Source organism: Aotus nancymaae, unplaced genomic scaffold, assembly GCF_030222135.1.
Source record: "Aotus nancymaae isolate 86718 unplaced genomic scaffold, 86718_ANA_hifiasm-v0.15.2.pri h1tg000040l, whole genome shotgun sequence".
Lineage (NCBI taxonomy): Eukaryota > Metazoa > Chordata > Mammalia > Primates > Aotidae > Aotus > Aotus nancymaae.
In genome coordinates, this window is record NW_026988454.1 from 124,605,272 (window position 1) to 124,628,999 (window position 23,728).

A 23,728-nucleotide genomic window follows, 5' to 3' on the forward strand; every position below is an offset into this window, starting at 1 on the left:
GTGGGGGGATGGGGCGGGAGGGGGCGGCGGTGGTAGGGGTGGCACTCAGGAATTAAGAAGAGATGTTCAAGGGAAAGCTCTAGCTTAGAATTCAGAGGAGAGCAGGAGGCCCCCAGCTTAAGTGGGAAGTAAGGAGATAGTGGGAAGCACTTTCCAAGGCTAGGAGTAGAAGTCACTTCCAGGGCTCGGGGACTGCCGGGGCTGAGAAGCAGACATTGTGCCACCTGTCCATCCCCCTACCACACACTGTCGTACCCTCCAGTCAGTGCCATTGCCTGTAATTATGGCAGAAAAAATGCAGTCTGCAGTGAAGGGCGGCTTGGGGACTTGAAGTGGTCATGTGGCAATCCCGGGGGAGTGTGGAGTTAATCCATCTTCGACAGGCAGGCAAGGTTGGGGAGGCTGCGAGTGGGCAGCAGAGTCATGGTTATGACCAGACAGACTTACGGTGACAGTGGCCAGTAAATCAGGTGGGGTTTGTAGTGAGAAGCAGGGATAGGGCTGATCAGAGGGGGAGCTGTGGCAGGAGCAGCAAAGTCAGACATGCCCTTTATCCCTCCACCCCGCAACTCTAACTCCTAGCTTGGGAAAGGAGGGGAGCAGGTGGGAGGCTGCAGCAAGGCAGAACAGAGGAAGGGCGTGGATGGCCGAGATGAAACCAATTAAGTAGGAAAAACAAGGGAAGGAGTTGCCCCCGGAAGCTAAGGCCATCCACAATGGACTGGGGCCAGGATGAGGAAGCCCAGCAAAGTGCAGGTGGATTTTGTGGGGGAACCAGCACCAGCGTGATGACTAACTGGTGGAGAAACCACCCGGGAACAGAGAGGGAGGTGCCTGCTGTATCTGTATACCCCATCCCCAGGCACAGCCCCCCTCCCCGCTTTCCCCTACCCACTGCAGACAGAACCAGCCCTCCACAGAGGGAAGGCAGGCTAGGGTCAGTGAAACCATCTCTCCCTCCCTCTTTCCCCCAAGTCTAGTGACACTAATTGGTCTGACGCCTCTGTTATTTTAGTCACACTGACTGATCCTGGACTGTCACAGTGCCACCACAGAGTGAGCTGCGTGATTTATGTAAAGGGGGAAGGTGTCTCTGCCCTCCCGGGGCTGTAGGTTCATTCATTCTGCAGTCCCTGCTTCTAACAGGGACAACATAATTTCCCCCAACTCTTCTTTAGGCCTCTTCTTGAGCAGCAAGCAGCAGGCCTGGGAGCCCTGCAAGGCCCCAGAAGCTTGGACATGCTCCGATTAAACAAACCCTCTTTTTTCTCCTCTGCTTTGAGTAGAGCTGCCTCCCCTTCACCTCTGGCCCAAGCTGTTTCATACAAGCCAGTCCCAGACCACAAAGCACTGAGGACAAACAACAGCAACCCCAACACAGAGCCACACAGGCATTAAAAATATGTTTATCTTTAATGATCCAAGATTCTGCAAGACACACTGATATACCCAGAATTGGGTGGAAATACAGCATCTCAGCAGTGCTGCTGCCAGCCTGGGGGTGGGAAGCTGGATGCTGGCTGAAGGACCCCCATGGTGAAGTCGATTCCAACCTCACAGGAGCCTCAGTGCCCTATCTCCATGGAAACCAGCCTGGCACTGGGATGGGGCCCTAGGGTGCCTGCATGAACATCTCTGAGAGGTATTTCCCATTAAAAACAACCACAGGTGCCCTCCCCTACCCAGAGCTACTGCCCAGCTTCCCCTCCTCTCCTCTCTGCCTCCGCCAAGACAGAGGAAATGGGAGTGACCACGTAACAACAAACAGAAGCAGATTGTATCTCCTATTAGGGAAGAAAAACGGGAAAGGGCGGTAAGGGAGCTGCACTTCCAGCTCAGAATTCTGTCAAGACCTTAGGATGGCTATGGCAGATGGTGGTGCATGACTGCCAGAGGGCAGCACCACCCAAACCCCTAGAGGTGCCTTTGTTACTGTTGTCGGGGAGAGAAAGACAGGTCTTCAAGGCTGCTTCCTGCCCTCTAGCACTGCCCAATGTTTGGACCAAAAGGGGATGGGGCCCAGGATGGCTCTACAACTCCATACTCAGTACAAAAGAGAGGGCTCCCAGGATCTCAACGTGGTGTCAAGGACGTGAGGCCTACACTCCCTCCTTCCCACCTTGCTGGACTGTCAGAGCTCTAGGCTAGGAAGAACTCCAGGGACAGCCAGGATGAGTGCGGGGAGGAGACAAGAAAATCGTCTCCAGCTTGGCATCAAAACGGTAAGTTCAAAAAAACAAAACCTTGATTTTTTACAGCAGGTTCTCCTGGCCAGCTCACAACAGCAGGCCTCCGCCTACTCAGGGATGGCCCAATAAAAAGTTGGGCAAAGCAAGGGCTTGGCTACCCTCAGGGGCAGTGCATGGAACTCAGAAAAGTGAGTCTACAGGATGCAGGAGAGAACAGAGAGCCCACACTCTGCTACTCTGACATGTCCTCCGTCGGCCCCACGTTCCCCAGGCACTGACCTCACACCTGCCTCAGGAGCAGCTTCCTTCAGGCTGAGTCCTGGCAGGGGAAAGTTCCCAGGCAGGTGTCCCAGAAGGAACATGGGAGTGTCCGCTGCAGGGCCCTGCCTGAGGACAGGGGATGGAGAGGAGGCCACCCACTCCTCATGCCAGGTGCAGTGCTCCCAGGTCCCTTTTCAAGAGGGGAAGAAGCCAGCACTGTGGGCCCCAGGTGGCCCCGTCTCAGGAATGACAGGACACTCTGCAGGGGTGGCGCATCCTGAGGCCCTTAGGCACTGTGCATGTGGATGAAGGAGAGGACATCTTCCTTGGACAGCTTGTCCTGGTCCTGGGGCTTCTGGGAGTCATGCACACGAATGCCATCCCCCCACTCCCAGAAGAGCCGGCCATAGTAGCAGATGCTGAGGAGGAGGAGGACAAAGAGGTCAGAGGGCTGCACCCAGATGGAATAGGGTCAAGTGTTCTTAAAGGTGTGGGAGGCAGGGGTCTGTCAATGACTTTAGTTGAGGGCCTTCCCCCGGCAGCCAAAAGGTACGCAGTAGGCCCTAGCTCCTCCCTGCCTCCCTCAACCAACTTTTCCCAACAAACAGCTGTTGCTGCTAATTGCTTCCAACTGGATTCCTACAAAGACCGATATTCCTGTTTTATCTGTCTGTGCTTCTCTAATAGAACAGTATTAGTAGTGTGGTGACAGAAGATGTCAGTGGCTAATTACAGGCACATGAGGGCTGCTGGGGAAGCCCATGACCAACAATCTAATGGACACTGGGTCCTAAAAAGGGACAGCTGGGACCTTGAGCGCCAAGGGGCAGGGCTGTGGGCCCTCAGCATATTCCCACCATCAGGCCAGCGTCAGAATGTCACTGAAACGTGGCTGCTCCATGGAGTGAATATGCTGCCCAGATGGGTCTTCCACAGCCAGGCCCCCAGCTATCACAGCAGGTCCAGGCATCATGCCCGGCCACACCTGCAGGGGGCTGCCATCCCCACAAAGGTGTTCTCAGGCTCAGTGGAACCCCTGGTGGGCAATAGTGTCAGAACCCAGGGTGTGCCCCAGGACAGCTGGCTAGCATCCTGCAGGAGTATTTGAGGCTGCTAAGGAGGGCAGGCTTGAAGAACAGCTACTTACTGAAATGGGGCAATGGAGTCTGCAGGGAGGTCAAAAGTAGAGTCCTTGGTTTTCTTGTTGTAGAAGAACTTCCTCTTGAAGCTTTTGCTGAATCCCATAGTCCAGGGCTCTGACGGGAGCAAGAGGGGATGAAACCCAGAAGGGACACAAAGCACTTGTGGAGGACAGGTGCATGCCCTCCTCCACTCCTGGTGGTCCTATTCCTGCCTCCCCCCAAAAGCAGGCAGGGAACAGCCCATGAGGTGGCAGCCTTCATCACCAGCCCAAAGGGGCTCCAGGAGAATGACCAAGCAATGACTTCTCAATGACCCCACCCCAATCCTGCCAACCAGCTATCAGGGTAACATCTCTAGGACTCTCAGCCAGAGGGCTCTGAAGAAAGGGGGATGCAAATGGACAGAAGCCAAGCTTGACTTTCTGGACGTGCTGCTGTCTACTGAAAAGGCCCTTTTCATGCCATGAGAACAACATGTGCATGTGTACAAGTTGAGCTCTCTCACTATTCCCTACCCAATTCCCAGGGCCCACGGAAGAACAGGAGAGGCTCAGGGAACACTGTCCCCTAACGTGTACCTCAGAGAAATGCCAGCCTGGCTGCTACCCACCTTAGCAGGGAGCCCTTAGCTCTGGCTCAGGCAGCATCTGGGCCCATCACCTGGTGGGGAGGGGGGAAGGGGCAAGAGGGGAGGGAGTGGCTGGAACTAGTCCCTCCTCACCCACCATTCACTGTCCTGACGATGTAGAGGCCCATGGGTACAAAGTGCCGGTCATCACGCCCTGTGTAGCTGAGCTTTGGGGTGCCACTGGAGCCCTTGATGATCTTCATCTCCAACCTGATTTCCCCGAAAAGGTATGTGCATGAGAGAGCGAAAAGGCCCTGGCTGATAAAATTAGTCTCTGGCTAATAAAATCACCCCAACCATAGTATCTGATCCTGGTCTGACTTAAGACGGAACTGAGGCACAGAGCAGAGTGAGTGAGTAGCCATGCTGGGTTTAGAATTCAGGCCCTGAATTCCCACTCAGGCAGTGCAGGGGAGTAACAAATGACCCTGCTGTGTTGCTGCTGTTTGGGGGGGTTTCAAGGTGACACCAGTAAGGGTGAGATCTGAGACCATGGGTGCCGTGGCAACAGTGCGGCCCTGAAAGACTTAATGTAACCTTCTCCACATAAGCACACCCAGAAGGAGACTGAGATCTGTAAGCACCCGCATACTACTAAGAAGACGCATTTATGCCCCTTCTACCCCTCCAGGCTCAATCTCTCTCTCAGCACTGGGAGCTAGGATTTATGGTATTTCAAGCAGCTTGCTGCTCTGCCCCTCAGAGGGCCCATCGTAACTATGACAGCATCAGTGAGCCCGTATTTCTGCCTGACACAGCTTACCCGGCTCCCTCCTGACAGCTGAAGCAGCTCTTAGCCAGGGGGCTCCTGGCTGCAGTGGCACTGCAGCTAGAGCCAGCTCACTACCCCATCCCTGACCCATCTCTACAAAACGGAGGATGACTCCAGGACACGGCCGCGCCCCCGCCTCCTCTTGACTCTGAGCTTCAAAGGTTAAGTCACTCACCTGACAAAAATCTTCTCCATCTCTTCCAGTCTGTACACCTCCTTCACCCTGCAGGCAGAGGGACAGAGACAAGGCAAAGGCTTCCTGGGGGACATGCTCATCCAGGAGGCAGCTGGGAGGCAGGAGACTGCACCTGACCTTGGCTTCTGCCCCAGGCCTTCCCTGAAACCACCCAGCCCACCAGCAGTGAGGACACCAAGCCTGCCATGCAGCTGTCTACACAGATAAGCCCTGGGTTTCAGGCCTGCATCGGACAACTGGGGATTGCAACTATGGATACTGGAAGACAGGAGGGAGAAAGTCTGGCAGACAAAGATTTCTCTGTCAGCATTCCCACCCCCAAGTCATCTTCACCATCACCAGAGGGCAGAAAACCAAGGAGCAGGCTCTCACCCAGGTCTATCCATGTGGATTTTAGGCCTTCCATAACAAGTTACTGCTCAACAGTCCTAATAGTCCTATTACCCACAGCAGGTGGGGGACCCGGATCCAGGATGCAGGGCTCCTGTTTGATGCCCACGCTCCACCTCTGGGGGGCCCTGAACATGTGTTTGGAACTGCTAGTGGGGAAGGTTCCCAGAAATCCAGCAACCAAACCACAAGCAATGAAGGCAAGGTTCCCCCTGGGAGCTGCCTTTCAGGACCTAGCAGACAGGACATTCTAAAGTGCAGACAGAAATTCCTTTGACACTTTCACATGCCATCTATAAAGTGCATTCTCAATACTGGATTTAATTTTAACTAAATTTATGTTAAAAAGGACAAAAATGATGTTGGTGAAGTGTAAATAGATACCTCAGTCTCCAGTGCATGAAGCCCCTAAGAGCAGGGCTAAGCCCTTTGGCAATAACCTCAGACCTCAGCCTACCCTGGAAAAGTGTGTCCTCTGTCTGTCTCCTCCTGACCCTGTTCTCTTCCTCCTTTCTCTCTCAGGATCCAGGAATCTTCCCACTATCTAACATTACAACAACCCTGGCCGCCTCCTCCCCAAGCACTGGGGGTCCCATTCCCTCAAACCATCCTTCTCTTTTTCATGTTCAAAACTCCCATTCCCTCAGCACCCATTTCTTACCTGAAAAAAATGAGAAGGCCAGGTGACATGCTAACAATGCCCAAGTGGGAATGGGTGATTCATGAGGTGGGCTGGCACTCTCAGAAGCATGTGCATTTTAAACAAGGACACCTTAACCCCTCAGAATGCAGTCCACCCACTGCTAGGCAGGATGGGGAGATGCTCTGGGGCAAGTCACCTACCTAGCACCCCAAACAAACTCCTCAGCAAGAACAGTCTTGTCCCTAACACCAGCTTGCCTAGTGCCCTCCACTTAGCCGTCCCATCCCTCACTGGACGGGAGCAGCAGGTACTAGCCAGAAAGAAGCAAGGAGGGCAGGGATCACATGCTCACCTGATGGGATTCATGTCAGGCCGACTGGGCTTGGAAACAGCTTTCACAAATTTCTCGGCAAGCTGAATTCTACAATCCAAACAGTCTCTCTCAGAGGCAAGAAAGGATGCCTCCACCAGCACCCCTACTCCCAGGGCATTTTTACAGCTCCAGTAGGAGAACCTTCTGAATCTGCGGCAAGACTGCTCCAAGAGGCAGGACCCATGTCCCCCAGGAAGCCTGCCCTGCCCTTCTTGTTTTCATTCATGCCCCGCCCCTGTGGATTCTGGCCTCTAATTTCACTATGTCGGTGGGTTTTCTTGAAGTGGGCCTTCAGCTGTGCTCAGTCACCTCCACTAGAACTTCAAGTAACGTCTTTATTGTATGTGTCTGCCCTGTCACCCCAAACCGTGGACACCACAGTGCACCCGCTCAGATGAAGCAACTTAAATGGGACCACTGAAGCACAGGACATTCCGAGGAGTACCCCCTCTTCCCGCAAGGTCACCCTCTTGCTCAACCTTAACATAAATACCTCAACCTGAGCAGCTGTGGCAAAATGGAGTGTGCTGGTATCTCTGATAACCAGGGCCCAAGCCCTAGGAAACTCTGAAGTGGCAACACCAATTCTCACCCTGACTTTGGCATCAACCAGTGGGTGGGACAGGGGAATTCTCAGGATGTCAACAAGCAGAGAAGGTCTGGGTGAGGGGCCACACCTCAGGAGGCCACTGTCCACCAAGCTGACCTGGCCTACCCCCACCCCCCCACCCTGGGGCCCAGGTCAGACCGCTGGTTAAAGTGCTGCTCCCGGACATCGGTGCCATTCAGCACGAGGACATCGAGGATATGGATGGCACTGATCTTCCGCTGGGCCTTCCCCTAGAAGGATAAGTAAGTACACTGCCCACTCTGCCAGGCGTCAGTCTTCAGCCCCCACTACCCACCATGGTATGTGGCTTCTTTCTGCCTACGGCTGGGGGAAGGGTAGGGCTCTAAATGCAGGATATTTCTTGTCTCCCTCCCAGCTGCTTCTCAGCACCAGATTGGCCTGGGCTTCTGAGCAGGGGAAGATCCAAGCCACTGGGTGATGAGGCCTTGAACCTCAAACCCAGTGAGGCTGCTGCCATGGCACTCCAGACAGGACCTGGCTTACCCTCCTTGCCAACTGTTCCTACTGACTGTTCTGAATGTCACCATATAGATTTGATACTCATGGCTTCTGAGAAATAACAAGTTTCTTCTTTCCCAAGGGATCTCTGGTTTTTAGCAAAAACTAAATCAGCTGCTAAAAAATATCCAATAGACTCATCAGGGTCCTCAATGCACAGAGACAACTGAGGTCTCCTTTGATGCACAGAGACTGTACTCCTCCTTACCTGAACCACTGTGGCTTAGAGAAACTGCTCTGGGAGAAGGAGTAATTATAAACCCTTTCCCTAGCCCTGGGCCCTGTCAGCCACCACACAATGTAACCAAGTTAACTCAGGGCAAAAGGCCAGGTTCAGCAGCACCCCAGTCCCCTAGCTGCAGGGCTAACACCTGAGCAGAACCATCTCTGACCTCCCCTTTCAGCTCATGCACAATTTCCACAGACAGCAGAGTGTCCCGGGGCAGCTCTGTCTTCAGGTCTAGCTTGACCCAGCGGTCTGACTGGCGGCCATCCCACGTATAGATCTGGGATTTCTACAGGCAGAGAGAAACAGCCGGGTAAGGAAGGCATGGCGATCAAGGGTAAGAGGCTTATTTCTCAAAAGCTTTTAGTTGGCAGCCTCAAGCTGACGGGATTGGGAAATGTCAAAAGAAAATGTCTATGAGAGATTAAATCAATTATACTTTAGTCATAATGATAGTAGTGTTCTCCAGTGCCTAAGCAGATGAGAAGCAGATGAGAAGCAGACATCTGGCTCAGCCTTGGAACAGGCGCAGGGCACCACTCAAAAGACCTAAGTCCATGATTAGAGGCCCTCAAAAATCCAGTTTCGTGTATGTCTAGGGTGGGTTTGGTGAAGGGTCTAAAGAGCAGAGGAGAGAGTAAGTAAAATGAGAAAAAGACAAAGTGTGAGAGGGCACAAAAGAAGTAACTGAGGAAGACAGGATCAAATTATACAGAAACCTAAGAGTTGAAAGAAAAAGCAATGACTTTACCCAGCTAAGTGAGATAAAGAGCTTGCCAAGGCTTTCCCTCACCTAAATTTTAGACTCCAGGGGGCCCAGGGTAGGAACAGGGAGTATCTTCGCAAGACAGGGGATGGCATGGGGCGGTGGTGGTACTGCAAAGAAATGGCTGCACAGGCTCAAGCCAGATTAGCCTCCTGACCATGCTACTAGCCTGGGAAGCTCTGTATCACAAGAAAAGTTATAGTGTCCCTTTAGCAATGCACAGAGTTGAAGAAACAAACACATGAACAAATGAAAGAATGAATGAATGACACTTGGCAAACTCAGGAAGAAAAGAAATGAAGTTTCAAGAAATACATTCACTAGGTCAAAGCCCCAGCTACTTAGTGCCAAGAGAACATGCACCAAATGTGGCAGGCAGCTGTCCAGATTCCCACAAAGGGCAAATCCACCATCCCAAGCTGGGCAGGAAGCCAGCTGCAGACTTACCCCTAGGCCGATGAGGAACTTCTGCTCACTGCCAGACACCATGCAGCGGTAGTCAAACACAGGGCGGATCTTCTCCAGGGTTTTAGAGGTGAGCAGTGTGGGCTTGTAGCTGAATATGTCAATCTCAGTGCCCTGCAGCCATGAGTCAGAGAACACTGCCAGGTTGGGGGAAGGGACAGTATGGGTGCCTATATGGGCTGAGGGCAGGCTCGACAAGGTAAGGGACAAGAAGCACGAGCTCTCTGAAATATGCTCCCCTGCATCCCCTTCTCTCCCTAACTGCACTAAATGGGATCTATTTCATTTCATCTGCTTGGAGTGTTCCTGTAGGACCTACTAGGAGAGGCTGGGAAAGGAAAGAACACTGAGTCCCCAAGTACAGATCGATTTACCAGAACTATAAGAAAATGTCACCAGAATATAAAAGCTGCCTCTTCAATAAAACTAAAAGCAAGGATTCCTCAGCATTTGGTTTGAGAATAGTTAAGTGATCTCTTTACCCCATTAAGAAAAATGTACACATACTATTGTTTTGAGGCCATCTGAACCTCGGTCTCCAGTCCCTGACCCCCACAAAACCAACACAACTGCCCATGATCTAGGCCAGATTTAAATGAGGCTCAGGTAAAAGCTGGAAGTTCAGTGGTAGGAAGAAACAGGGCAAAAGAACTCTGAGGACCAGCTCACCAGAAATAAGACAAGAGAACCTGGGGTTAGACCAGCCCTGCTGTGGGTGTCCATGGCAGCTCCCTTCACCCTGTGATCACCTCCCTTGCCTAAGATCGTCCCACACTCCATGTCTCCTTTGTAGGCAAATCCCACAGGATCCTGAACTTGCCAGGATGACACAGCCAGCACCACCCTTTGGGTGGCTTGTGCCTGGGCATAAGTACTGAAGATGAGAATCCTCTGTTGGCCTGACTGCTCTTGGGGAACTCAATACCCTAAACCAAAGGTTCTCACTTGTGGCAGCCTTAGCTCCACCGGTTAGAGCCCATGAGAAGTGCCTGCACAAGCCCTCGGGAGGCCATGCATCTGGGGCCTCAGTGGTACCATCCACATCTAGAGACAGAACTCTTAATTTTTTATTTCCACCACAGATACCAGTCTTACCTGGATCAGCTCAAAGAACTTTGATTTGGGGTCTGAGGAAGAAGGAGCCACACGAGCCTGGTCTGGGATCTGAAATAAGACAGCAAAGAGCTTTGACTTTCAAATGCCCTTTTGACCAAGGCCGTGTAAGAGTGTATGCAGGTGGAGGACAGGGTCAGACTGGGGAGGAGGAATGGCACACAACAAAGGAGGCTGGGATGGCAGGGATGGAAGTGGGTAATTCAGTCACTGCTCCCTTTTGGACCCTGTGGTAGTGTACCCCAAAGGCTATTTCCTTTTCTCTGGGGCTCTCTGTGGTCAGTGCTGCTACACAGAGCCATCAGTTGCAAAAATGACGCCAGTCCACCTCCCCGCATCCCACCCCTTAGTCCTTTCTGACCCAGCTGCAGGGCCAAACTGACAATGAAAGGGCCAAAGGGGTAACTACCAACAATGCCGAGATGTCAACCTCCAGGGTACTGTGAGGGTAGCAGATATTTTTGGATGCGGAGAGACCCTAAGGTGACAGGATTGGGAGTCAATTCCATTCTTCTCTACAGCTTCCCTGCCCTGATGCAGCAAGGGGCTGGGGGAGACACTCACCCCCCAGAGTCGGAGGCACTCCTTCCGGATCTCTGCCTGCCGAGGCTCACTCAGTGTCCTAGGAATATGAAGCCAGTTAGTGATTAAAATCTCTAAGAGGCACAGGAGTGCAGCCCCTGTGTACCCCTCATATCCCATGGAGTGGAGGTGTGAATGAATGAACATGTGAGTGTACACACAGACACCAAGCTGCCACTGGCCCAGGGTGATTACAACACATGGAAGGCTCTCCTTTTGAAGACAGGAGCTCAAACATACATGAAATGGGATTACCTGCCCTTCTCACCACAATGGGAAAGGAGAAAGTGCCCTCCAGACCACCTGGATGCCAGGGTCCTCCCCGAGACCCATTTTCAATCACCCATCAGCATGTTCTAGCTCCTCTTCTGCTGACAGGGGTCACACTAAACCTGTCCCAATGGATTCATCATGCCCCCAAAAGCTGAATTAGCGTATGTTCACCCCTACCAGAGGTTTCTCTCATCAGTCCTACCTCTCCTCTCTTGATCAGTCTTTACTCCATGTCCCCCGAACATTATGTATTCTACTTGTGCTATTCCACTCTACACCCTCTGATGCACTCTTGATAACTTTTCCCATATCCTTTTCCTGGGTTGCTCTTAATCTGCCCAAAGACAATGTAAAGTATCTGGGGACAAGGTTCATGTCATACACTTCTCTGGCATCCTTCAGAGACCATCGCAGAGTATGAGATGAGTAGGTATTTTAAAATATTCGTTGAAATGAAAAAGACAAACAGCTTGTGGGGAGGAGAAAAGCAAGATGTTGAAATAGGTGGATTCTGAAAAGTGGGCAACACTCACGTGTCTTGAACAAAGGCATGGATTTTCGCCAGAGCTTTAATCTGTAGACTACAGTGGCTAAAAGAAAAAAAAATTATTTGATCTCAGGTTTACCAAAAAAGACAGGCAACTGACATCAGGACAGAGAGGTTAAGCTGGAGCAGTGGCCATCTGCATTTGGTGGAGGAGCTAGACAGTTAATTAAGAAACCCACACCTCTACCCCAAGGTGCAGTTATGTGGGGCTTACTGAAAGCTGAGAGTAGAACAGTAAAACGAAGTCACTCAGTTCTTAGATCCCAAGTCTTACTAAAAGGAAGCTTCTGATCCCAACCTTAAATAATCTGAAAGTAGTGGTGAACTCATTCAAAGCCCAGACTCAGTTCAACTACAGACTAAGCTTACTCGACCCATATATCCTAACAGCCACCCTTTCTACTTTAGTCTTCACGGTTCTTTACACACAATGTCTGGCATTTAATAAAAACTTATGAGGCATGTAGTAAAGCAAGAAAATGCTACCCACTGACAAGAGGGAAAATAGGCCAACAGAACAAGACCCAGAGATGGCCCAAATGTTAGAATTATCAGATGGGGCCTTTAAGGAACTGTTACAGATAACATGTTAAAAGATCTAGTGGAAAGGGTGAATGACATATATAAAAAGGTGAAGATTTTCAGCAAAGATATAGAAAATATATTTTTAGAAGGCAAAAAGAAATTCTAGAAATGAAAATATGTTAGAGATGAATAATTATTTTGCTGGGATTAGCAGACTGAACATAGTAAAGAACCAGTGAACTTGAGGACAGACATGTCAGCAGAAACCCAAACTGAAACATAAGACAGGAAAAAAAGTGAAAAGAAAAACAGATCATCTAGGTATCGGGGACAATAGCAAACTGCTTAACATAAACATAATTGGAGTTCCAGAAGCAGAGGAAAGAATAAAACAACATATTAGGCCAGGTGCAGTGGCTCACACCTGTAATCCCAGCACTTTAGGAGACTGGGGCAGGTGGATCTCCTGAGGTCAGGAGTTCAAGACCAGAATGACCAACATGGCAAAACCCCATCTCTACTAAAAATACAAAAATTAGCCAGGCATGGTGGTGGGCACCTGTAATCCCAGCTGCTTGGGAGCCTGAGGCAGGAGAATCACTTGAACCCCGGAGGCAGAGGTTGCAGTGAGCTGAGGTCGTGCCATTGCACTCGAGCCCAGGCAACAGAGCAAGACTCTGTCTCATAAGAATAAAACAACAAAAACATATTGACAAACAAATGGCCAAGAAATTTCCCAAACTGATGAATGAAATCAATCCAAAGATCCAAGGTCAGTGAACCCCAAGCAGAATAAATACAAAGAAAACCACATATAAATATATCAAGGTTGACATACTAAAAATAAAAGATAAAATACTAAAAGCAGCCAGGGGAGAAAAAGACACATGACGTATAGGAAAACAATAGAAATAACAGCTGACTTCTCATCAGAAACAAGGGAGGCAGAGAAGCATGGAACTGTATCTTTAAAGTGCTAAGAGAAAAAACATCAACCTCAAATTCCATATCCTGTGAAAATATCCTTCAAAAATGAAAGGGAAATAAATACATTTTCTTTAAAATTTTTTTAATTTTTTTTTGAGACAGTCTCACTCTATCACCTAGGCTGGAGTGCAGTGGCTCAATCTGAGCTCACTGCAACCTCTGCCTCCTGGGTTCAAGTGATTCTCTTGCCAGACAGAGTTTCATCATGTTGGCCAAGCCAGTCTCAAGCTCCTGGCCTGAAGTGATCCACCTGCCTCAGCCTCCCAAAGTGCTGGGATTACAGGCATGAGCCACCATGCCCAGCCTAAATACATTATATTATTATTATTATTATTTTATTTTGAGACGGAGAACTGCTCTCTTGCCTAGGCTAGAGTGCAATGACATGATCTTGGCTCACTGAAACCTCTACCTCCCAGGTTCAAGTGCTTCTTCTGTCTCTGCCTCCCAAGTAGCTGGGATTACAGGAGCCCACCACCATGCTGGGCTAATTTTTGTTACTTTTGTAGAGACAAGATTTCACCATGTTGGCCAGGCTGGTCTCAAACTCGACCTCAGGTGATCCGCCTGCCTTGGCGTCCCAAAGTGCTGGGATTACAGGTGTGAGCCACTGCGCCCGGCCTAAATACATTTTTAAATAAACAAAAGCAGGAAATTAGTCTCCAGAAGACTTCTACTATAAAGACAGGCTAAAAGAAATTCTTTAGGCTAAAGCAAAATGATTCCAAATAGAAATCTGGTTCTACAGGAAGGAATGAAGAATACCAGAAAGGGTAAGTATGTCAGTGAATACCAGAAAGGGTAAGTATGTCAGTAAATACCAAGGACCTTTTAAAAAATGTTAGATATATATGTGTGTGTGTGTGCATCTTTAAAAGACAATAGATGGTTTAAAGTAAAAATAGTAACAATATAAAATAGGGTTTATATAAAAACACAAAGACAAAAGAACAATAGCACATACAGTGTTGTAACGTTCTTACACTGTTCATAAAGCAACGAAATATTTTTGGAAGGCAGACTATGATTAAAGGTGCATACTGTAATCTCTAGAGCAACAATTGAAACAAAGCACAAAAAAGGCATTTTAAAAAAAAACCCAAGGGGATAAAAGGAATACTAAAAAATACTGAATTAGTCCCCCCAAAAAAAGAAGGGAAGAAAGAGAAGAACAAAGAGCAGACAGGATAAATAGAAATCAAACAACCAAGACAGGGGATTTAAAGTCAAACATTAATAATTACACTCAATGTAAATGTACCAATCACCCCAATTAAAATGCTGAGACTTTTATCCAGGTCAGGCTGGACAGAAAGGTAAGACTCAACCACATGTTGTCTAAAGAAACACATTTACTTGTAAAGAAAAAGGTAGAAGGACAAAAAAAGACCATACAAGCACTAAGCTAAAGAAAGCTTATGTGGCTATATTAATGTCAGATACAGCAGACTTTCAGACAAGGAGTATTACTGGAGATAAATAGGGTGTTTCATAATGATAAAATGTCAATTCATCAAGAAGACAAAATTATCTTAAATGTGCATGTGCCTAACAACAAAGAACCCAAATAGCCAAAGAACTGACAAAACTAATGGGAGAGACAGACAACCCAATAATCATAGTTACAGACTTTAACAACACTCTTAGCAACTGACAGAATAAGTACTCAGAATATCAGCTAAGATTTAGAATATTTGAAAAACACTATGAACCAAATTAACATTTATAGAGCATTATACCAAGCAACATCAAGATAGAGCACATGATGGGCCATAAAATAAGCCTCATTAAGTTTCAAAGGATCAAAATCATACAGAATACATTCTCTGAGAATGGCGTGACTAAATCTAATAGATATCTTGAAAATCCTAAATTACCTGACTATTAAATACCACACATATGCATAATCCAGGAATCAAATAACAAATCATAAGGAAAAACTTTAAAATATATTAGCTATATGATAATTAAGACTCATATTGGGATTCCATATTTGGGCCCCCTTCCATAATCTCGTGGAAGCTTTTCTCTTTATCTTTTTCTTTCTCTGCCTAAATAAATCACTTTCTGCAAAAACTCTTTGGAGCCCGATATTTACTCGCAAGCGTACCATGCCTGGTGTGGTCCCCTCTCCCATTCTTGGGTGAGTGAGAGACCAAGAGCCTGGAAGAACAGCCCACCTCCCCCGCCCCATCCCAGAACCTGGCAACAAATATTGACGAGCCAGCCAAGAGTGCAGCTTAAGAAAACTGTTACTTTGGAGGGGTAAGTGAGTCAGACCCCTTTCACTTGAAATCTGTCCTGTCACTTTAAGGAAACACCAGAGTGGCCAAGCCAAGCTGTGGCGGGGGAGGGGGGCAGCCTGTCTTTAAGTGGTGCAGGCCAGCCAGGTTTAAATAAAGACACAGTCTCTTTCTCCAATCTCTCTCTCGCTCTCGCTCTCTCTCTCTCTCTCTCTGCCTCCCTCCCTCCGTCTCTCGGCTGCATCCATATTTGGGTCCCCTTCCACAATCTCATGGAAGCTTTTCTCTCTTATCTTTTTCTTTCTCCTTTTCCTCTTTCTCTACCTAAATAAATCACTTTCTGAAAAGAAAAAAAAAAAAAAAAAGGACTCATATCAAAATGTAGACGATTCAGCTAAAGCATCCTTTTTTTTGAGACAGGGTCTCGTTCTGTAACCCAAGCTGGAGGGCAGTGGTGCGATTTTGGCTGACTGCATCTCCACCTCCTGGACTCAAGTGATCCCCCTGCCTGAGCCTCCTGAGTAGCTGGTACCACAGGTGCAAGCCACGCTGCCTGGTTAATTATTGTATTTTTTGTAGAGACAGGGCTTCACTATGTTGCTCAGGCTGGTCTCAAACTCCTGAGCTCAAGTAATCTACCTACCTTACCCTCCCAACGTGCTAGGATTACAGGTGTGAGCCACCATGCTTGGCCCTAAAGCATCCTTAAAGGGAAATTGTAACATTAAAAAAATAATATATTGGTTCTTTACACATGTGCAGTAGTGGTACAAATAAATAAATATGTGGAAATAGAAAAACCCATCCTAAAATTTATATGGAATCTCAAGGGACACCAAATAGCCAAAGCAATCTTGAAAATGATGAGCAAAGTTGGAGAACTCACACTTCCTGATTTTAAAACTTCCTACAAAGCTACAGTAATAAAAACTGTCTACTAATGGCATACATAAGCCAATGGAAGAGATAGCCCAGAAATAAATTCTTACATATATGGTCAAATGATAGATGCCAAGACCAATAAATGAGGAAAGGGCAGTGTTTTCAACAAATGGGGCTAGGAGAACTGGATATCCACATGCAAAAGGACCCTTACCTAATACTATACACAAAAATAAACTTAAAATGAATCAGAGATCTAAATGTGACAGATAAAACTGTAAAACTCTTAAAACTGAGGAACGCTTAATGACACTGAATTTAACAATGATTTCCTGCATATAACACCAAAAGCACAAGGAATAAAAGAAAAAAATTGGTAAACTGAATTACATCAACATTTCAAACTTCAATGCATCAAAGGACACAATGGAGTGGGAAAAAAAAACCCTACAGAATGGCAGATGATATTTTCGAATCATATATCTGAAAAGTGATTAATATGCAGAATATATAAAGAACTACTACAATTCAACAACAACAATTCAAAACAGCCAAAGGTCAGCCGGACATGGTGGCTCATGCCTGTAATCCCAGCAGTTTGGGAGGCGTAGGTGGGTGGATCACCTGAGGTCAGGAGTTTGAGACCAGCCTGGCCAACATGGTGAAACCTGTCTCTACTAAAAATACAAAAATTAGCTGGGCATGGTGGCGGGTGCCTGTAATCCCAGCTACAAACAGGACTTTTATCCAGAATGTAAAATAATTCCTGCAACTTAATAAAAAGGCAAATCAATTTTTGTAAATGGTCAAAAGACTTGAAGAAACACTTCATAAAAGAAGATATACAAATAGCCAATAAGCACATAAAAAGGGGTTCAATATCATTAGTTGTCACAGAAATACAAATTGAAACCACAGTGATTTAACACTACACGCCAACAAATGGTTAAAATAAGATTGACAATACCAAATGCTGACAAAGATGTAATCAGAACTTCGTACTTTGCTGGATGGAGAATAAAACAATATATAAAAATTGTTTTATTGTTTATATATATATTATACATATTATATATACTATATACATTGTCTTATTGTACACACACATACACACACACACACACACACACACACACACATAGTGCTTTAGAAAACTACGTGGTATTTTTAAATAAACATACATCTACTCTATGATCCAGAATTTCCCACTCAGGTATTTACCCAAGGGAAATTACATTTGTCCACCAAAAGCTTTGTATAGTAGCAGCTTTATTCATAACAGCCCCAAACTGGAAATATCTCAAGTGGCCATTGACAAAAGAATCCCATACAATGGAATGGAATACTAGTCATTAATAAAAAGAAACAAACTAACACAATATAATGAATCTCAAAAACATAATGAGGAAAAAATCCCAGACAGAAAAATACATACTGTATGATTCCATCTATACAAAGTTCTAGAACAAGAAAAACTAACCTGTGGTGATAAAAATCAGAAGAGGGGTTACTTTGGGGTTGGCTGAGTAGGGGTACAAGGAAATATCCTTAGGTGATGGAAACGTTTTTTATTTTAATAGGGATGTAGGCTACAAGGATATATGCATTTGTCAAAACTGAAGTATATACTTAAGATCTGCATTTTACTTTCAGAATTATACCTCAACTTTTTTAGAAAAAGAAAAGTGTGTGGTTACAGAGTTGTTTCAACACTCTGTGCTACTGGAAGCATTGAAAAGAAGTCCAGTTCTGCCATGCATCTGTGCACACTTGTTCAGCCAAAAGACATGTTCCATAATCCAGAAGTGTTATAAAGCCCCAGCCAGGCGGGTCCCTGGGTCTGTTTGCTTCCTCATCTATAACATACTGAAGTTTACTGTCTGTTCCACCTTGGTGCCTACCAAAGCTATCAAAATGAGGGAGCTTATATGACAGTACTGTGGAAAGTTAAAACACCAGCCAATACTGGACAAACAGGAAAGAATAGGATAAAGACTTCCTCCCCTTCTATGATTCTCCAGGGCTACCTGTATCTTCAAACTTCTCTGGGGGACTTGAGACTGGACCCTTAACTAAGGCCTTTCCAACACCTGTTTGGCCCCCTAACAGAGCACTTTCTATCAATTCACTGCTACCATACAACCCTCCAACCTATCTCCAAAAACTATTTTCTAAGGCCTGCCCGCTGAGAAAACTAAGCCAAATGTCCCAACTTTAAATTACTACCACTAACAGGGAGTGGGGAAAACAAAGATACAGAAAACAGCATTCGGATCACCAGCTGGGGAACTCATGAAGTGGCAAAAGTTTGGGAACTTAGAAAGCATGTTGTACACAAGCTTTCTATCCATCTCCTGCTTCCAAACAGGGGACTTCACCAGGCAACAAGCATGATGGCCTTTTACGAACAGCAGCAATTAAAGGGGAATTACTCCTGCCTCCAGGGACACAGACTGCTCTCTGTCAGCTTTCACTGTCATACACAGGCTCCTGCAAGCAGGCCTATACCAGCTAGGCACCTACCTGCCACCCTTGGGATAGGGCATGGCAGCAGGATGAGGGTCCCTGAGGGTAACTAAGCAAAGTCCCAGGGAGCCCTGGAACCAGCAGACCATACCTAGTTGCCAATTTGTCAGGGTTGACAAAGTGATACCAAGAGCCACCCATTCAGTCTTTCACTCTCTGGTCTTCATTAGGACCTCAGTGGTACCGGCAAAAACCAGCCCATTGGCTTACCTCTCATTGGACCGTATCATGTAGTCAGTAAATTCATGGTCTCCCTTGATCACCTCCAGGGGGACCACCAAGTTGACATCAGAATCAGTGTTCCGCAGCTGATTGAGTTTAATATTTACTGCGAAGAGGTAATCCCGAACATCTTCTATGCCCACCTTCAGGCCCTTGCACACCACATACCTGGCAGGAGATACTCTGTCACTCCACTGAGCAAGGGCTTCCTCCCCACACATTCCTTTCCCCCCAACCCCTTGTGGAATCTCAAGGCTTAACAGCTTCCCTCTTCAACCCTTTGTGGTGCTAAAGTTCCCCTCAAATCCTTCCCTGTTAAGCTCTATTTCCACTCTCTATGTCAGTCGGTCACAAATTCCCTGTGACAGACAGGCTGCATCACAACCACCTGGGGAGTCTGTTAAATTACAGACCTAATGAATCAAACTCTCCCAGGAGAAGGCCCAGAAATATGTTTGTAACAAGCCACCTGGCAATTCTGATTGGTTGTGTTTTATCTCACTTCGTGTGTGGGCACTGTCACACTGAGACACCAGTAATGCCTCTGGATAGCAGTCCCTTGCCCCTTCCCAGCCCATGTCCCTCCAAGTGTCCCTACTATTGGTCACCTTCTCCTGGGCCAAGCTGACAATCCCTCATGTAAGCATAGAGAATTAGGCTTGGGAGAAGGAGGCAGAGGCTAAACTAGCACATCACAAGACCAAAAGATCCAGGAATCCTGAATCCTGTTGGCTCTCATCACTTCTTTGAAGTCAAGGTTTTAAATGTAGCTTAAGAGGTCATGCCAGGGAGATGCACCATGATTTGCTGTTATGACATTTAGCCAACTAATCTGACTAATATAGAGAGAAAGTCTTCACCTCTCTGAGTTGGCAGGACGGCTGGTAATAGGCTTGAAGAGACAAACTCGTTCAAAGCAGCAGTACAGCAGGTAGACTAGCCCCACACTGAATGGTGTGAACAGGTCAAAGGTTTTACAGATGAAGTGGCCTCCTGGATTAGAGAGAAAACACCAAAAGCAGCCAATGGGTCTATTCTAGGAGATGGGTGAAGTAGTCTTGGGAGTAAATATGACAAAGTCAAGGAATCTGCACCTGGGTCCATTAAAAATCAGAGACAATTTAAGGGAGAGAACCAGCTTTGGAGGGGACTTGGAGGATTCCACAGCCCTTTCTTCCCTAAATTACTCATTTAGCTACCTGTCATCTAATAGAAGCAGATTTTTTAACTTCCCAACCAATCCCTTGTACATGCTCTTGTCCAGTAGGGCCTCTAGTGAGTCCTGGGGTAAGGAGACAGCTGAGGAAGTGTCACCTGTCCGGACAATGGACAGTGCCATGAGGAACTGACACAGCAGCAGCTGCTTGCTGAGGATCTCCTGCAGGTTCTCCTGTCCCTCCACCGAGAAACCCTGAAATGAGAGCACAAGGAATGGGGTGGGAAAGATAAAGGAGAAGGATTGAGAATAACATCACTACCTCATCTTCACAAGAGTTCTTGAAGTGTTTTCATTGATCACTATCTGACTGATGAAGAAGCAGCTCAGCACTGAGTTATTTTAGAAGATCACTGGGCTTGTTAGATAGAATAAGCACAGGACCCAGGCCTATGACTGGACCAGCTCTATCATTCCCAGGGGATGGAAACAAGCCTGCTTTTTCAAGGAGATGGTTTAGAAAGTGTTTTAACTCATGGGAACCCAAGGAAGAGTAAGGCAGAACAGAGGCAAGATATTGGCTAGTCACAGGTCAACCACAACATAGGAAACAGAATGCTCTGGTGAGTCCTAACAGGACCAGGGAGTGAGTGCAGTGAGAACACACTGCTTTGGTTTTCCAGTCTGGTGACAGGAGAAAAGTTAACTCTCCTAGTCACAGTAATCTCTCTCTTTCTCTGTTGACTCAGGTTTTACTTACAATACCCCCTTTCCTGTCCTAAGACCATGGTGCTCGTCCCTCCAGCTGGCAGACTCTCTGGCCAGGGTATTTACCGAAAGAATGTGTGATGTTATTTCTAGACTCATCTCCCTCCTTGTGCAATCCCAGCAGGAGACAGACAGCCAGGCTTATATAAAAGTAAAGGAGGCCAGGGACATGGGGTGGCAGAGTATTGTTAAATGGGGATAGTTTCTGTTTTGCAAAATGAGAAGTTTGGAAAATCTGTTGCACAACAGTGTGAATAGACTTAACACTACTGTTAACACTTAAAAATGATTAAGATGATCAAATTTGTGTTTTTTACAATTTAAAAAAAAGGGAAGTTGCCCTCTATGAAACGACCCCAGCCAGGCCAGGTCTCCCTGACTCAGTTCTACAAAAGTGATAGCTAAGGACTCAGGATAAAAAAAATGTTTAGCAATGTCTTCCAGACTTAAAGACGCTTCTCTCAAAATGCATGCCTGATTATGGGGTCAATTAAAAAAAAAAAAAAAGCCCAGGTCACCCTCTACACTGCTGAAGAAGAAAGCCCTTGAGTTCGCAACTCTAGCTACCGCACTGCAACAGCTGCCTCATAAGCACTATCAGACTCCCTCATCTGCTCAGCCAGAGCAGCCCCTCCCTCACAGCCAGCCCCAAGCCTGTCATCTGTTGTTTCCTGCCATGCACAGTGCTTTGGTGAGCCTGGGCATCTCTGGATATCATGCTGACATCATGCCCACCTTCCCTCACTGTCCTCACAGCTACTGTTTGAGAGGCCACTCAAAGAGCCCAGAGGCTTTTCTCAACTTTAGCTATATGACCCTGGAGCAGCTGCCACATTGTCTGTCCTTCCTCTAGAGTAAGTGGTGGCTCACTCCAGAAAGGAACACCTGCATTGTCAGATTACTGGGTGAGAGCTTCTGCTGAACAAAGCTGCAATGGGCTTCCCTCTGTGTCTCAAGCAGCTGCCTGTAGACAAGGCCTCTTGAACATTCACTTTAGCCCAGCCCTGACAAGAGCCTCCCGTGGATTCCCCTGTGCTGCCGTCTTTGCTTAGGCGGCCATCTGTCAGCCTATGAGAGGCTTACAGCTTCCACCAGCAGCAACACCAAGATCACCCTGCTCCAGGCAAAGGTATCCACAACATCACAGTCTCTACAAAATTATCATAAAAAATATGTACAAAAAGAATAAAAATGCATTCCCTACTATCTGAATTGTGAAATACCATCTTTGGGGGCAGCTAAAGAACCAAATCAAACAAAAACAATTCTCAAACCTCTAAAATAACAAATCCTTAATGCATCAGTCTATGGAAAAAAGGTAACCTACCCCATCGGCCATCAGAAAGTGGACACCCTTGCGATCTGTGTTATCCAGGACAAAATTCCGAAAAGCAGAGATGTTCTCTGGGCGGGTGATATCTCCATCTCCATCAATCCCACCTTCACCTGTCAGAACACAAGAGTCATTGTGAGTTTATATACATGTCAGGAGCTGGGACATGAGTGCTCTGGGACAGTGAACACAGGCATCAGGTGTCTCAAAACCTAGGGCCCATCCTGCAAGGCTGCCTTACAGTGATGGACCAGGAGGAAGAATAGTACTCTGCTATAATGAAACACAGTCCCCAAGGAGTTGACCAGCCAAAAGTCATCAACTCTTGGGCCTTTCTCTTCAAGACTCAAGTTCTGTTTAAGGCATCTACATGTAGGCATCAATTTTTTAGTAAGTACTGTTTAGAAAGGACTTAGGATTTGCTGCCAAATTACAATCAACATAGAGCAGAGGGACTGCTATGCGGTTGCCGAGCTGTCTGCAACCCAGTGCATTCCGCACCTGGCACAGAGGACTAGAGATGGGTGTGGGGTTTGTATTTTTTAATAATCCTACCAGTTCTCAGCCAGAGATCAGGCAGTTTCATTATCTCCTGCCACCACAAAAGCAGAGTGCTCCTGAAAGGAGGAATTAATATGGCCTTGATGAGAATCTGCTGAGGGAGTGTTTGACCTGTATTCTGCAGGCTCAGGGTAAAAAGGGATAGTCCAGAGGGAACCAAGATTCTGACATGAACTGTGAACCCCAGGGTAAGAGACCTAGGAAAGAAGACATGGCATGTGGATAACAACTGCTTCTGACCTGAAGTCCCCATAGAGGGGCTGTCCCTCATACCTCCTAGTACCCTCCTCAGTGTCCCTACCATAGTAGGGTTCGAAGAGTTCACTGGAGGCAGAGTAGAAGTCCTCCAGCTTGAAGTCATTAGGGCCCTTCAAAGTCATTCCAAAGCCCTTTGCATGCCACTTCTTCCTCCACAGCACATACTCTGAGAAGCCGCCTGGGCCTGCGCAGACATCAGCAAAGTACAGAAGCTCAGCTTCCCGGTCCTTCACCAGTGGCTTCTGCAAAGGCAAGTGGAAGACAAGAGAGGAAGGAAAACAAGACAGCTCAATGGAGAACAGGAAGAAGAATGCAGGGAGTAAAATAAGCCTTTCAGCAAGTACAATCCAGACCTCCCACCATGGCTATAGCACCCAGGAAATACATCGTCTGGTGATCAATGCCCTTTAGTGTTGCCTCACCCACCCTCAAAATACCCACAACACCTATCACATCACCAGGCCTAGCTCATACTCCTCATAAAAACATCTTCATTGAACTAGGCACAGTGGCTCATGCCTGTAATCCCAGCACTTTGGGAGGCCGAGAGGCAGAACGCCTGAGGTCAGGGG

The 23,728-nt window shown here is 47.2% G+C and overlaps 1 protein-coding gene across 2 annotated transcripts in view; it reads right to left on the bottom strand.

The window, feature by feature from the left end:
• Positions 1-1,390: 1,390 nt before the first annotated feature.
• The window catches only part of CMTR1 (cap methyltransferase 1), a 48,740-nt gene continuing 26,402 nt past the window's right edge, over positions 1,391-23,728 (bottom strand). For both annotated transcript variants that reach the window (XM_012464339.3, XM_012464338.2), the window contains exons 9-24: positions 23,200-23,398; positions 22,332-22,450; positions 20,395-20,491; positions 19,941-20,073; positions 19,069-19,248; positions 11,682-11,738; positions 10,858-10,915; positions 10,276-10,344; positions 9,163-9,294; positions 8,116-8,238; positions 7,343-7,434; positions 6,574-6,642; positions 5,168-5,215; positions 4,318-4,430; positions 3,598-3,706; positions 1,391-2,869 (exon numbers count right to left, since the gene is read on the bottom strand). In XM_012464339.3, the coding sequence (XP_012319762.1) occupies positions 2,737-2,869; positions 3,598-3,706; positions 4,318-4,430; positions 5,168-5,215; positions 6,574-6,642; positions 7,343-7,434; positions 8,116-8,238; positions 9,163-9,294; positions 10,276-10,344; positions 10,858-10,915; positions 11,682-11,738; positions 19,069-19,248; positions 19,941-20,073; positions 20,395-20,491; positions 22,332-22,450; positions 23,200-23,398 (1,731 nt within the window). In that variant the 3' untranslated portion in view covers positions 1,391-2,736. The remainder of the gene's footprint in view (positions 2,870-3,597; positions 3,707-4,317; positions 4,431-5,167; positions 5,216-6,573; positions 6,643-7,342; positions 7,435-8,115; positions 8,239-9,162; positions 9,295-10,275; positions 10,345-10,857; positions 10,916-11,681; positions 11,739-19,068; positions 19,249-19,940; positions 20,074-20,394; positions 20,492-22,331; positions 22,451-23,199; positions 23,399-23,728) is intronic.